Raw genomic sequence first — 15,123 nt, forward strand, 5'->3', positions numbered from 1 at the left:
CTAATAGCAAGTTATGAATGGGAAATTCAAGATGTCTGGGTCACTATGAAAAGATCAAACATATGATTTCAGGGACTAATAGAAGGAGTATAATTTCAATCCAGAGGCTTAGTGGGTATTTTCAACAAAATCATAGAAGAAAATTTTTCCCAAATAGGGAAAGAAATGCTAATGCAGGTACAAGAAGCTTTAAGAACACCACATGGCTCAGGGAAATTTTGTGGAAGAGGGGATGGAAAGAATGTTAGAGCCACAGGTTGGGTCATGATATGCAGAGACATTTATCATACCAATAACTGTGGACTAACTCCACAGTGCATGACCCATATACCTCAACAAGGATGGGCCAATGTGGAAGAGGTAGGCCACGGATAACCCTAATAATGGTACCAAACTGCCTGTATTTGCTGAATAAAACTAATAAAAAAAAAAAAATGTTGAAAAAAAAAAAAACACCAAACAGCTAAAACCTGGAAAGAACCTCTCCTCACCATGTTATAATTAAACTACTAAACACAGAAATCAAAGAAAATATATTGAAAGCAGTTATAGAGAAAAGACAAATCACTTATAAAGACAAGTCCATCAGAATAAGTGCAGATTACTCAACACAAACTTTAAAAGCCAGAAGTGCTTGGAATGAAGTATTCCAAGTTCTCAAAGATAGCAACTGTCAACCAAGATCATTTTATCCTGAAAATCTATCTATCCAAATTGATGGAGAAATAAGGACATTCCACAACAAAAAAAAAGGCTAAAGAAATTTATGACAACTAAAGCATCTCTACAGAAAATACTGCAAAGGAATTCTTCATGCTGAAGAGAAAGCAAAAATCACACAAGAGGAAATAGGAAAAAATAAACCACAGTAATAATGGTTAAAACAAATGAGTAAAGCATTCAAGGCCCGCCTCCTGCCTACCTGCTTCGGATTGATCATGGCCCTGAGGGCATGTGGCTTGATCATCTTCAGAAGACGCCTTATTCCCAAGGTGGACAACAGTACAATTGAGTTTCTGCTGCTGCAGGCATCAGATGGCATTCATCACTGGACTCCTCCCAAAGGCCATGTGGACCCGGGAGAGAATGACTTGGAAACAGCCCTGAGGGAGACGCGGGAGGAAGCAGGCATAGAAGCAAGCCAACTGACCATCATTGAGGGGTTCCGAAGGGAGCTCAGTTATGTGGCCAGAAATAAACCTAAAACAGTCATTTACTGGCTGGCAGAGGTGAAGAACTACAATGTAGAGATCCGCCTCTCCCATGAGCACCAAGCCTACCGCTGGCTGGGGCTGGACGAGGCCTGCCAGTTGGCTCAGTTCGAGGAGATGAAGGCAGTGCTCCAAGAAGGACACCAGTTTCTCTGCTCCACGCCGGCCTGAGCTGACCAGAGCAGTCATTTGCTTCCACCGCATCCTCAAGGGCCTTCTAAGAGATCCAAGGAACTTTGGACTTCTCAGGTTCCACAGAGAAAGGGAAGGACAGGTAACCCAGGACAGTCAACTGCTGTTGATCAGCTGATTTCTGCTAGCAATGTGAACCTGACTTCAACAGTAAAGTTGGTACCGAGAGTGGGGTTGCTTCTAGATACCTGACTGTGTGGCTTTGGCCTTTTGGAGCTAATTTTCAAGAGGAATGTGGAAGGATTTGAAACCTTGGCCTAAAAGGTGCCTTGCAGTGCTGTAAATACAGCTTGATGGACTATTCTGATAGAGTTGAAAGACCTGAATGCAGTAATAAGGTGAGAAAGAGCTTTGCCTGAACTGGGCTAGAAGCAGTTTGTGTGAGAGGATTGCTGTTATGCCTCTGTCCTGATAATTTGTGCAAGGTTGCTTTTTTGTATAGAAAAGAACTAGTGTGTACAGAGGGATACAGCACAGAAAAAAAATGAAATCATTGGGCCAAAACTGCCGCACATACAGCTGTGTGATATTACAACTATTGAGATTGGGCCAGCTGACCTGCACTGGGGCAATAGGAAGAATGTATATTCTTTTGAAGGAGCTTGAGTGCACAAGGAGTGTCCTGTTCTTCAAAGTCTGCTTTATTCCTCCCAGATTAACAAATTGGCACCCTACCTGGTATTGTGGAGTGTAAGAAATGCAGGAAAAAGAGGTCATTAAGTTTGCAACACAGTCTTGTGTTTTGGAAATGGCCATGGGCAGTGTGAAACAGGTTTGCTGGTTGCCTGCATGGAGACCCCTTGGGATCATGAGGATGAACCATGGATTGCAACAGAGACCCAGGGGAGAAGCCAGGAGCACAAGATGGCTGCAAAGGAGAGCTGCCGGCTCTCATGAAGTTTTCCAGGACTGTGAGTAGCCTAGCTGGAGGAGTGGAATTGGAATACCAGAGACTTGTTGCTGGCTATAATTATCACACTTGGAGATTTGTCACTGACTAGAGTTGTTGGACTTGGAGCTACAGAGTTTGGTGTTTGCCCTATTTAAATCTTGTATTGGTTGGATAATTCTTTGCTATGCCCAATGCTATATTTTGCAGTATGAATGTTTATTCTGGGCCATTGTGGTTTTTCTGAGGTTATTTTTTGGTATTATGGCTCAGTTAAAAGACCTTGGATTATGAGGATGCATGAGCATCATTGGATTTGATTAAAAAAAAAAAAAAAAAGAAAACTATGGGGACTTTTAAAGTAGGATGAATGTATTGCATTTAAATCATGGATGGTTATCAGTTTATAGAGGCAGGGGTGGAATGTGGTGGTTTGATTCAGGTGTCTCCCATAAACTTAGGTGTTCTGAATATTAGGTTCCCATCTGATGGAGATTTGGGAACTAGCACCTCCTGGAGTGGGTGTATTGTTGGGAATGGGCTTATGGGTGTTATTGCCCGCTCCCCCTTGCTAGTGTTTGGCACACTCTCCTGTTCCTGTTGTCTACCTTATGTGGGCCAAGGGGTGATGTCTAACCTCTGCTCATGCCATCATTTTCCCCTGCCATCGTGGAGCTTCCCCTTGAGCCTATAAGCCAAAATAAACCTTCCCCCCCCCCCAAAAAAAAAAAAAAACAAAAAAACAAATGAGTAAATATAAAACCGGAAACACTACAAAATAAGAATGGAAAGAATAAATGCATAACTTTCAATATTAACTCTTAATATCAGTGGCTTCAATGCACCAACCAAAAGACACACGTTTGCAGACTGGATTAAAAGTCAGGATCCTGCCATTTGTTGCCTCCAGGAAACTCATCTCTCAATAAAAGATAGACTCTGTCTTAGGGTGAAAGGATAGAAAATGGTATTTCAAGCAAATGGGCTTAGTAAACAAGCAGGGGTTGCTGTCATAATATCTGAGAGGATAGATTTAAAACCAACATTAGTGAGGAAAGATAAAGAAGGTCATTTTAAATGATTAAAGGAACACTTCAACAGGAGGACATTATAATCCTAAACATATATGCACCTAACATGGGGGGCTCCCAGTTTCATCAAACAAATAATACTAGACTTCAGGTCACAGATGGCATCACACAATTGTAGTGGGAGATTTCAGTACCCCACTCTCATCAATAGACAGGTCATCCCAACAAAAACTAAACAGAGAGATATCAGAATTAAATGATATCATAGAACAAATGGACATAACAGATATCTACAGAACATTCCATGAAAACGCTGCAGAATATGCATTTTTCTCAGCAGTACATGGAACATTCTCTAAAATAGACCATATATTAGCATGCAAAGCAAATCTCAACAATTAAAGGAAAATTGAAATAATTCCTTGTACCCTATCTGACCACAATTTGCCTAAACTGCAAATCAGCAACAAGAAAAGTTACAGAGCATACAAAAACTCATGGAGACAAAACAGGACACTATTGAATGATAAATGGGTCATTGAAGAAGTCAAAAAGAAAATCAATAAATTTATAGAATCAAATGATAATGATAATACAACATACCAAAATTTTTGGGACACAATGAAGGCAGTCCTAAGAGGAAAATTTATAGCTCTAAGTGCCTATATTAAGAAATTAGAGAGTTCACAAGTAAACAATTTAATGCTTCACCTTAAGGCCTTGCAAAAAGAGCAAAGAAAACACAAAATTTAGTAGATAAGAAGAAATAATAAAGACGAGGGAGAAATTAATGAAATGAAAACCAAATTTTAAAAAAATCCAAAGAATCAATGAAACGAAGAGTTGGTTCTTTGAAAGGATAAACAAGATTGATAACCTCTTAGAAAATTTGACCGGAAGAAAGAAAGAAGAGACAAAAATTAATAGGATTAGAAATGAAAAGGCACCATTACAAGAGATACTAAAGAAATTCAGAATATTATAAGGACATGTTTTCAGAATATATATGCCTCTAAATTTGAAAATCTGAAAGAAATGGATGATTACCTTGATTCATATGAACTGCTAAAGTTACATCAAGATGAGATAAACCAATAAATAGACCTATAACAAGAACAGAGATTCAAGCAGTTATAAAAAGTCTCCCAACTAAAAATATCTCAGGCTCAGATGGATTTACAGGTGAATTTTACTAGACCTTCATGGAAGAAATAACACCACTGATTCTCAAACTTTTCCATAAAATAGAAAAAGAAGGAATTCTACCAAACTACTACTATTAAACCAGCATCACCCTCATACAGACAAAGACAGAACAAAAAAAAAAAAAAAAGAAAGAAAATTACAGACCAATCTCCCTTATGAACATAGATGAAAAAATTCTGAACAAAATATTGACAAATGGAATACAAGAATATATCAAAAAGATTATTCACCCCAACCAAGTTGGCTTTACCCCAGAGATTCAGGGATGGTTCAACATATGCAAATCAATAAATTTAATACATCATATAAATGGTCTGGAGGACAAAAATCACATAATCTCAATAGATGCAGAAAAGGTATTTGATAAAATCTAAAATCCTTTCATGGTAAAAGTATTACAGAAACTGGGAATAGAAGGAACATATCACATCATAATAAAAGCTATTTATGACAAACCTATAGCTAACATAGTACTAAATAGAGAAAAACTTGAAGCTTTTCCACTAAATTCAAAAACAAAGCAAGGGTATCCACTGTCCCCATATTTATTTAATGTAGTACTGGAAGTCTTAGCTATAGCAATAAGGTAAGAGACACTCATAAAAATGATACAAATTGGAAAGGAAAAGGAGAAATTATCACTATTTGCAGATGATATGATTCTATACATAAATGACTTTAAAACCTCTACCAGCAAACTGTTAGAGCTGATAAAGACATTTATCAATGTTGAAGGATACAAAATAAACACACAGAAATCAGTAGCTTTCCTAAATACTAACAACAAACATGAGGAGAATGATATTAGGAAATTTTTCCTGTTCACAATTGCTTCAAAACAATAAATAAATAGAGTACTTTGGAATAAACATAACCAAGGATGTAAAGGATCTCTACAATGAGAACTTTAAATCACTCATGAGAGAAATTACAGAAGACACAAGGAAATAGAAAGACATTCCATGTTCTTGGATTGAAAGAATCAATACTGTGAAAATGTCAATCTTAGCAAAAGCAATCTACACATTTAATGCAATCCCCATTAAAATTCCAATGGTACTCTTCACAGAAATAGAAAAATCAATCCTAAAATTCATTTGGAAACACAAAAAATCTTGAATAGCCAAAACAATTATGAGCAGCAAAAATAAGGCTGGTGAAATCACCAATTTTAAGCTGTATTACAAAGCCATCATAACAAAAACAGCATGGTATTGATACAAAGACAGACATGTAGATCAATGGAACAGAATAGAGGACCCATATGTTAATCTGGGCAGGTATAGCCATCTGATTTTTGTCAGAAATGCCAAAAATATTCACTGAAGAAAAGACAGCCTCTTCAATGAGTGGTGCTGGAAAAACTGAATATCTATATGTAGAAAGATAAGAATATATCCTTGTCTTTCTCCATGCACAAGAATCAAATCCAAGTGGATCAGAGACCTCAATATCAGACCTGAAACTCTGAAATTGCTAGAGGAAAAGATAGGGGAAACACTTCAACATATTGGCTTAGGTAATTACTTTCTTAAAGTAACCTCAATTGCTTAGTACATAAAACCACTAATTAACTACTGGGATCTTATGAAATTAGAAAGCTTTTTTACAGCAAAGGACATTGTGAATAGAGCAAAGAGACAACCTACAGAATTGGAGAAAATCTTTGCCAACTACACATGTGACAGGGGATTAATATCCAGAATATACAAAGAACTCAAAAAACAGAACAATAAGAAATCAAACAACCCAATTAAAAAATATGCTATGGAACTAAATAGAGAGTTCTTGTCAGAAGAAATGCAAATGACATATAAACATCTTAAAAAGTGTTCTACATCCTTAGCCATCAAGGAAATGCAAATTAATACTACCTTGAGATTCCACCTCTCTCCCGTCAGAATGGCTACCATCAAGAAAACAAATGACAATAAATGTTGGCGAGGATGCAATAAAAGGGGAACCCTTCTACACTGTTGATGGGAATGTAATCTGTTCCAGCCATTGTGGAAAGCAGTGTGGAGGTTCTTGAGACAGGTAAAAATAGATTTACTAAATGATCCAAGTATATCACTCCTAAGAATGAATTAATAAAGATATGGTACATTTACACAATGGAGTTCTATTCAGTGGTAAAGAAAAATGAAATTATGAAACTCACAGGGAAATGGAAGGATCTGCAAAGACTATACTAAGTAAGATAACCCAGGCCCAAAAAGACAAAGTCACATGTTCACTCTCATATGTGGATCCTAACTACAAATATATAGACTTGTGTGTGAGCTAGAACCAAAAATCAGTAGCAGAAGCCTGTAAGCTAGAAAAAGGCTCTAAGGGAGGGAGGAGAGGGAAGGACTTTAGGTGATGGTATTGTATACATCTAAGTAGAAGAACAGATTACAGGGAGGGGAAAACCCAAGCTAGGTCAGAGGAAAAGATTTTATAAAAGGAGGGTGGGTGGGCAGGGTCAATCAAAACTCAAGATATTCTGAATAAGACATGTGAAAATATACTTTTTTGAATAATGTCACATCCAGAAGCCATAGATTGTTACCAGAAAATTTTCAATGAAAGAGATGAGATACTTTCCAGTGAGTTGTTGGCCAGGGACAGCCCTGTCGCCTCCAAAACATTAGAGGCTATTGCCAAGGCCCTTGGTTTCCCATGAGAAAGAGATGGTAAGACCCTATTGCTGAAGACTTCGCATGCCTGAGCAGCAAAGTCACTGAGAAATCAAGCTGGTGCTGAGCAGAAAACCTCCCTGTATCCTGTATGCAACCTTTTGGGAAACAGAAGTCATCAGCAATGAAAACAGTGGAAACTGGAAGCCTCAAGTTCAGCCAGACAGGCCAAATGACTGAACAAAAGCAACAGTGACATGTCTGTTCTGGGAGAAACCAACTGCTCTCAAACTGGACTGAAAGCCACTCTGTGGGAGGGAATACATGCCTGGTACTGAAAACCTAATCAAAAGCCTATGACAGGGGCGGGTATGAGCCCCTAGGGGAACAAAGCCTGCTCTTGTCTGGATAAATGCATATATTACTCTCCCCAAATTTCCCTGAAAGCACTATACTTAATGTTCATACTCATACATTAATGCTACTCTCATTTCTGCTTAGAGAATCTTCTCGTTTCAGATGGTGATTGCCCCTGGGATAGACCAAAAGTCATCATCGTGCTAAGAAAAAGGGATGGAGGAGTGTCCAGCACAGAAATATCTCACACCATCCTAGGCTCAGGGTCCAATGCAGAAGAGATGGCTAAAATAATGTAAGAGCCAAAGAAAGGGTACCACTCCTTACATAGATCTATCAGGACAGAAATTGGCCTCAATATCCAAGATGTTGCAGTGTCTAGCAATACCTACACAAGACCCTCATAATAGGAGTAAAAGATGATGACATCAAATCAAAAGAGAGACTAATAGATAGAGGGAAGGGTTATGACGGAGAGGACAGTTATGAAGGGGAAAATGGGGGAGGGGTGGGAAATACCATGGTTTGTTGTCTGTAAGTGTAGAAATTGTCAATAACTATACATACACACACACACACACACACACACACACGTGTGTGTGTGTGTGTGTGTGTGTGTGTGTATAAAATATATGGGCAGAAAGAACCAATAAAGACTACTTACAAAAGCTGGGGAAAGTGAAGTGACAGTGTTTGAATGGAGCTGTGGTGACCATTGCAGTCTTATCTCCCTGCTTTGGGTAACCTGTGAATACAGTTATGCCATGTGGTCTCATTCACTAATGGAATTTTGGTTATTTTGGAGAAAATATGAGAGTGTAAAAATTCTCAGACAGTTAGAAAAACTGGGGTTGGAAAGATGGCTTAGCAGTTAAGGAACTTGAAAGTAAAACCAAAGGACCCAGATTTGATTCCGGGTGCCCAGATATAGTCAGCTTCCAAAGGAAGCGCATGCCTCTGGAGTTAGATTACAGTGGCTGGAGGTGCTCCCATTCTCTCTCTCTCTCTCTCTCTCTCTCTCTCTCTCTCTCTCTCTCCTATAAATAAATAAAATGCAAAAAGAAAGAAAAGGAAATAGTGATGTTTCCTCTGGTTGAAATACAATGAATTTCTTTGTTAGAAGTCATATGCCCAGCCAGGTCATGCATGGGATGCAAGTGCAAAATAGTCCAGAGTGTAAAGTGAAGAACAGTTGACTTTTCTTCATGCCAGGCAAAACGTGTGGGTCTGCTGTATGAAAGTACCCTGCAGCTATAGCAGGAAGCAAGGCAACTTCATACTACGTGTTCCTGTGGATTCTGTTGCCATCAAGGAAGAATGTAAGACATCCTGACATTTTCTCTGTTCCTTTCTTATCTCCATTATTTACAACTTTAACCTTACCTTCTTTTGCTATCCATCCCACTTTTTGATGCTCTTTATGTGGAAATCAGACCAAGGTCACCTGTCCTCCACCCTCCCCACTCTCTTCTCATATTGATCAAACTCTGCTGAAGCCAGAGTGCAAAGATTAAGGTTAAGACTATTGCTTGTAAAGCCTTAGGACCCAGGTATAATTCTGCTGTATTCATATAAAGCCAGATGCACGAAGTGGCACATGTGTCTGGAGTCCATTTGCAGTTGCAAGAGGCCCAGGCATGCCCAGTCTCTGTCTTTCTCTCCCTCTTTCTCTCTCTGTCTGTTTCTTTGTCTCTCAAATAAATATTTTTTAAAGAAAAAATTATATTTTCTTTTCATAAAAAGTTGTTTTTGTTTAGCTAAACTTTTTTAAAAGTAATTTTGGCTTTATTTTTCTCATCTAAAAATAATCTACTCTTTGGTGGTAATACAATGTCACTAGAGAGCCACATTTCTGATTTTATAATATTGAATATTCCTATATTAGCTATATTTTAACCAAAGGTGGAAAAAAATTTCAAAGTTTTGTGCAATATATGAAGCTTTATACCATGCTGTGCAATCAAAGAAGTAAAGCAGAGATGTCTTTTTCTTGCTCTGTGGATCTTTTTAATTACAATGATATGTCACATATAGTAAAAGACAAGAAGATTAAGCCATATAAAATTACCTATATAGGTCTATATATGTAAAAAAATCACTTATTATCCCTGTTATCCCTGTTTATAAGATAATCATGAAAATGAGCTGCTCATTTTGGGTTCAGGAAATGTCTCTTGGGCTCACCTACCCTTCCTATCTGTTTGGTACAACTTTCCTAATATGCTCCACAAGGCCTAGTTCTCAGTGCATGGCTCACATCTGACAATGCAAACTTCCACTACAGTAATGAAAAGCAAAGAAGAAATGTCATTGGGTAAAGAAGACAAATACAAATTGTTTCAGGCAAAACACTTTAGTAGATATTAAGATATGAAAAGTTAAAATGAGAGGAGTGTTATCAAGTTTCAGTTTTTTATTTAATTGTGTAAGATATTTATTCAAAACAAAAGAAATACTAGCATTACAATGCAGAAACCCCAAGTGATGAGCTAATGCCATTGGTAATTTTAACTGATAGGTTAAACTGAGAACATAACACTTTAGTGGCATAGGAGTCAAAATGGATTAGCATGAACTCAGTCATGAAGAAACATCAGATAAACCTAAGTGGAGGGTTATTATATGAGAAATCAGTCAGTGCCATTAAAGAAAAAGGTAGCAGAGCAGTTTCAGAATTCATGATACTACAAAGGTATGGCTCCAGAGTTTCACATATAAGGTGGAATTTTCTTTCAAAGTTGAGGATAGTATAAACATAATAGAAATTTTTTTGGAAAGTTGTAGACCCTAGGGGAAAGCTTTCACTATTCCTGGGCTAAATTGAGACACTGTCTGTCAATTTTTTAAATATAGTGTTTATCCACTTTGATTAATATTGCCCTTACTTTTGATTAGAGAACCTTCATTTTATAGATGACAGTGAATACTAGGAAGACCCAGGATTCATCAAAAATGGCAAGAAGCAGAAATGTGTACTCTAAGGCATCACCCCTTCCCACAGAGACTTACTGGTACACTCATCATCCCACAGAGAGAATCTATAACACCACTAATGAGGACCCAAAGGGGAATGGGGCAGGAGAGAGAGCGAGAGTAAAACAGCATAACTAGATGGGTATTTGACCATTATGCAACATGTTCATACAATTAAGTTCTCAATTTAAAAAAAATCATCAAAGAAGAAAATATCAGGGAAATGCAAATTAAAACAACTATGAGATTCCACCTTACCCCAGAAAGAATGGCAAACATTAAAAAGTTGAATGAGATGGCAGCACAGGAACCACACCAAAGTAGCCTAGGGGAGAAAAGGCCAAAGAAAACCCAGCAAAATACACACTTTTACTAAAAAGTGAGGCATATAAGAAATTAAAATGGCAGTGGAGAAGTAGGAGAGATCCACAGCATCCAGAGCCCACACAGGCAGGCTGAAGTGGTTCTGGCAGCGGTGGCTCCAGCTCCAGCAGTGGTGGCTCTGGCAGTGGAAGCAGCGGCAGAAGCAGCGGCTCCAGCTTCGTCAGCAACAGCAGTGGCTCCAGAAGCAGCAACAGCTCTGCCAGTGGAAGATCCAGCAGCAGCTTCAGCAGCAGCAATGGCGGTTGCAGTAGTGATGGTGCCGGTCTGCAGGGCCACAATTGACAGGCTCAGTTTGGCTCACAGGAAAAGCCAGTGCCCAGCTTCAGAAACTGAACAGTGGTCCAGCAACCCAGCCAGCCTATTTGAACCCACAGACACCAAAGAGGGACACAAGCAGAACACAGGATAACTGAGAAAAAAATCCCAGTTACCAAAAAGGTAACTGGGATTGCACCAGAGAAAGGTCTCACTTGGTCACAAGCTGACTTGGAATCCTCATCAGGCCAGAAATCTTAACCTCTTTGTTGATAGAGGATCTGGTTGTTATAATAGCTGCTCTTGCATAAGTACCCATTGCTGTTTTTGATTGAATGTGTACATTGTCCAGCTAAATTTTAGAATCTATCTGTATTTTGTTCCACTCATCCTACTTGAATACTTCCATAGCAGGCAAACCCAACCCCTAGGAACACTTTTGCAGATACTGTGAGAGTGTTAAGAGCCGAACCTAACACTTTAATCTCCTACACTGAAGATATATAACATCAGATCAATTGGTACAGCTACAAATACCCAGATAACTAGAAAATCCAAGATTTAACTTAATCCAAGATGCAAAAATATATACATTATAACACAAGAAACACCAAAAATCAAGAAAATACAAATCCACCAAAAAGCATTAAGGCATCAGATGACCTCTAGTGAGAATGAGTTAGAGGAAATGCCTGAGAAAGAGTTCAAAAAAAAAATGATTGTAAATATGTTCAAAGAAGTCAAAGAAGAAATCAAAGGAATGAAACAGGAAATCAAAGGAATCAAAGAAGAAATAAAAGAAGACACAGGACAACACCAATTTAATGAAATAAAGAAGTCAATACAAGACATAAATAAGGAACTAGAAATAATAAAGTAAAACCAGTCAGAATTACTAACAATGAAGGGAACAGTTAATGAAATTAAAAAAAAAAAAACAACTCTATAGAAAATCTCACCAGTAGAATGGATGAAGGAGACATCAGAATATATAAGCTAGAAGACCAGGTGACAGATCTAATACATTCCAACAAAGAGAAAGACAAACTAATACAAATGTATGAATGGGAATTTCAAAATAGTTGGGACATTATAAAAAGATCAAACATAACAATTATGGCATAGTAGAAGGAGAAGAATTTCACTCCAAAGACATAGTAGGCTTCCTCAACAAAATCATAGAAGAAAACTTCCCCAAAATTTGGAAAGAGGTGCCACTGCAGATAAAGGAATCCTTTAGAACACCAGCCAGACAAAACCTGGAGAAAACCTCTCCTTGCCAAATTATAATCAAACTACCAAACACACAATCCAAAGAAAAAATATTGAAAGCAGTCAGAGAGAAAAATCAAGTTACCTACAAAGGCAAGCTCATCATGATTACAGCAGATTACACAACACAAGCTTTAAAAGCCAGAAGGGCTTGGAGTGATATATTCCAAGTTCTGAAGGATAACAACTGTCAACCAAGGATACTTTATCCTGCAAAGTTATCCATTCAAATAGATGGAGAAATAAGGACATTCCATGACAAAAGCAGGCAAAGGACAAAAGACAAAACCAGCTCTACAGAAAATACTTGAAAGAATCCTCCATACTGACGAGAAGGAAAAACACACATATATAAGGAACATGGAAAAAACAAACAATACTCAAATACTAGTTAACACAAGAGAGCAAAGGTAGAACCAGAATTACAAAAAAAAAAAAAAAAATGGCAAATATAAATACACCTTTCAATAATATCTCTTAATATCAATGGCCTCAATGTCCCAACCAAAAGACATAGGTTTGCAGACTGGGTTAAAAGCAGGATCCTACAATTTGTTGTCTCCAAGAAACTCACCTTTCTACAAAGAATAGACATTATCTTAGGGTGAAAGGTTGGAAAGCAGTGTTTCAAGCAAATGGGCCTAGAAAACAAGCAGGGGTTGCTATCCTAATATCTGATAAGGTGCACTTCTGTCCAATGTTAGTCAAGAAAGATAGGGAAGATCACTTTATATTGATTAAGGGCACACTCCAACAGGAGGACATTACAATCCTAAACATATATGCACCTAAAATGGGGGCTCCCAAATTCATCAAACAAACACTATTAGAACTAAAGTCACAGATAACACCAAACACAGTGGTAGTGGGTGACTTCAACACCCGACTCTCATCAATTGACAGGTCATCCCGGGAAAAAATAAACAGAGAGGCATCTGGACTAAATGAGGTCATAGAAGGAATGGACCTAACAGATATATACAGGACATTTCATCCCAATGCTGCAGAATATACATTCTTTTCAGCAGCACATATGAGGACACAAAGCAAAACTTAACAAATACAGGAAAATTGAAAAATTCCTTTCATTCTGTCTGACCACAATGGAATCAAACAACAAATCAATAGCAAGAAAGGCTATAGAGCATACACAAAATCATGGAAACTAAGCAATGCACTACTAAATGGTGAATGGGTCAAGGAAGAAATCAAGAAGGAAATAAAAAATTTATAGAGTCAAATGATAATGAGAACACAACATACCAAAATCTGTGGGACACAATTAAGGCAGTTCTAAGAGGTAAATTTATAGTTTGAAGTGCATATATTAAATTAGAGAGCTGGATAGATGGCTTAGCGATTAAGTGCTTTCCTATGCAGCCTAAGGACCCTGGTTCAAGGCTCAATTCCCCAGGACCCACGTTAGCCAGATGCACAAGAGTGCGCATGCATCTGGAGTTTGTTTGCAGTGGCTGGAGGTCCTGGCACACCCATTATCTCTCTCTGTCTGCCTCTTTTTCTCTCTGTCTGTCACTCTCAAATAAATAAATAAAATTAAACAAAAATTTAAAAAGAGGAAATTAGAAAGGTCACAAGTAAACGACCTAATGTTTCACCTTCAAGCTTTGGAAAAATAAGAGCAAGGCAAACCAAAAATCAGTAGACAGGAAGAAATAATAAAGATTAGGGCAGAAACAAAAAACAGTAATCCAAAGAATCAATAAAACAAAGAGTTTCTTCTTTGAAAGGATAAAAAAGATTGATAAACCCTTAGAAATCTGACCAAAAGAAAGAGAGAAGAGACACAAATTAATAAAATTAGAGATGAAAAAGGCAACATCACAACAGATACCAGAGGAATTCAAAAAATCATATGGGCATACTATGAAAACATATACTCCACTAAGTATGAAAATCTGAAAGAAATGGAGTATTTCCTTGATTTATACAACCTACCTAAATTAAATCAAGATGAGATTAATAATTTAAATAGACCTATAACAAGTATAGAGATCCAAGCAGTTATCAAAAATCTCCCAAATAAAAAAAAGTCCAGGCCCAGATGGATTCAATGTTGAATTTTACCAGACCTTCAAGGAAGAACTAACATGATTGCTTCTTAAGATATTCCATAAAATAGGAAAAGAAGGAATCCTATTAACTCCTTCTACGAAGCCAGTATCACCCTGATACCAAAACCAGGCAAAGATAGAAGGAAAAAAGAAAATTATAGACCAATCTCCCTCATGAACATAGATGCAAAAACTCAACAAAATATTGGCAAACAAAATACAAGAATATATCAGAAAGATCATTCAACCAGACAAAGTAGGCTTTATACAAGAGAGGCAGTGATTGTTAAACATATATAAATCAAATGGGATTTCAAAGGGGAAAGTGTGTGTGTGTGGGGGGGGGAATTTCCATGGGATATTTTTTTATAATCATGGAAAATGCTAATAAAAATTTAAAAAAAATAAAAAATAAAAGAACATGTAAATCAATAAATGTAATATATAAATGGACTGAGGACAAAAATCATATGATCATCTCATTAGACGCAGAAAAAGCATTTGACAAAGTCCAATATCCCTTCATGATAAAAGTCCTACAGAGACTAGGAATAGAAGGATCATATCTCAATATAATAAAGGCTATTATGACAAGCCTACAGCCAACATATTACTAAATGGGGAAAAACTGGAAGCTTTTCCACTAAAATCAGGAACAAG

General features: G+C 37.5%; 1 protein-coding gene across 1 annotated transcript; it reads left to right on the forward strand.

The window, feature by feature from the left end:
* The first annotated feature begins 915 nt into the window (after positions 1-915).
* On the forward strand, positions 916-1,427 carry LOC123457627 (bis(5'-nucleosyl)-tetraphosphatase [asymmetrical]). The gene has a single exon (XM_045141637.1). The coding sequence runs from the start codon at positions 939-941 to the stop codon at positions 1,380-1,382; it is 444 nt and encodes a 147-aa protein (XP_044997572.1). The 5' UTR covers positions 916-938; the 3' UTR covers positions 1,383-1,427.
* Positions 1,428-15,123: the final 13,696 nt, after the last annotated feature.

The sequence above is a fragment of the Jaculus jaculus genome, chromosome 1 (assembly GCF_020740685.1).
Source record: "Jaculus jaculus isolate mJacJac1 chromosome 1, mJacJac1.mat.Y.cur, whole genome shotgun sequence".
In the NCBI taxonomy this organism is placed as follows: domain Eukaryota; kingdom Metazoa; phylum Chordata; class Mammalia; order Rodentia; family Dipodidae; genus Jaculus; species Jaculus jaculus.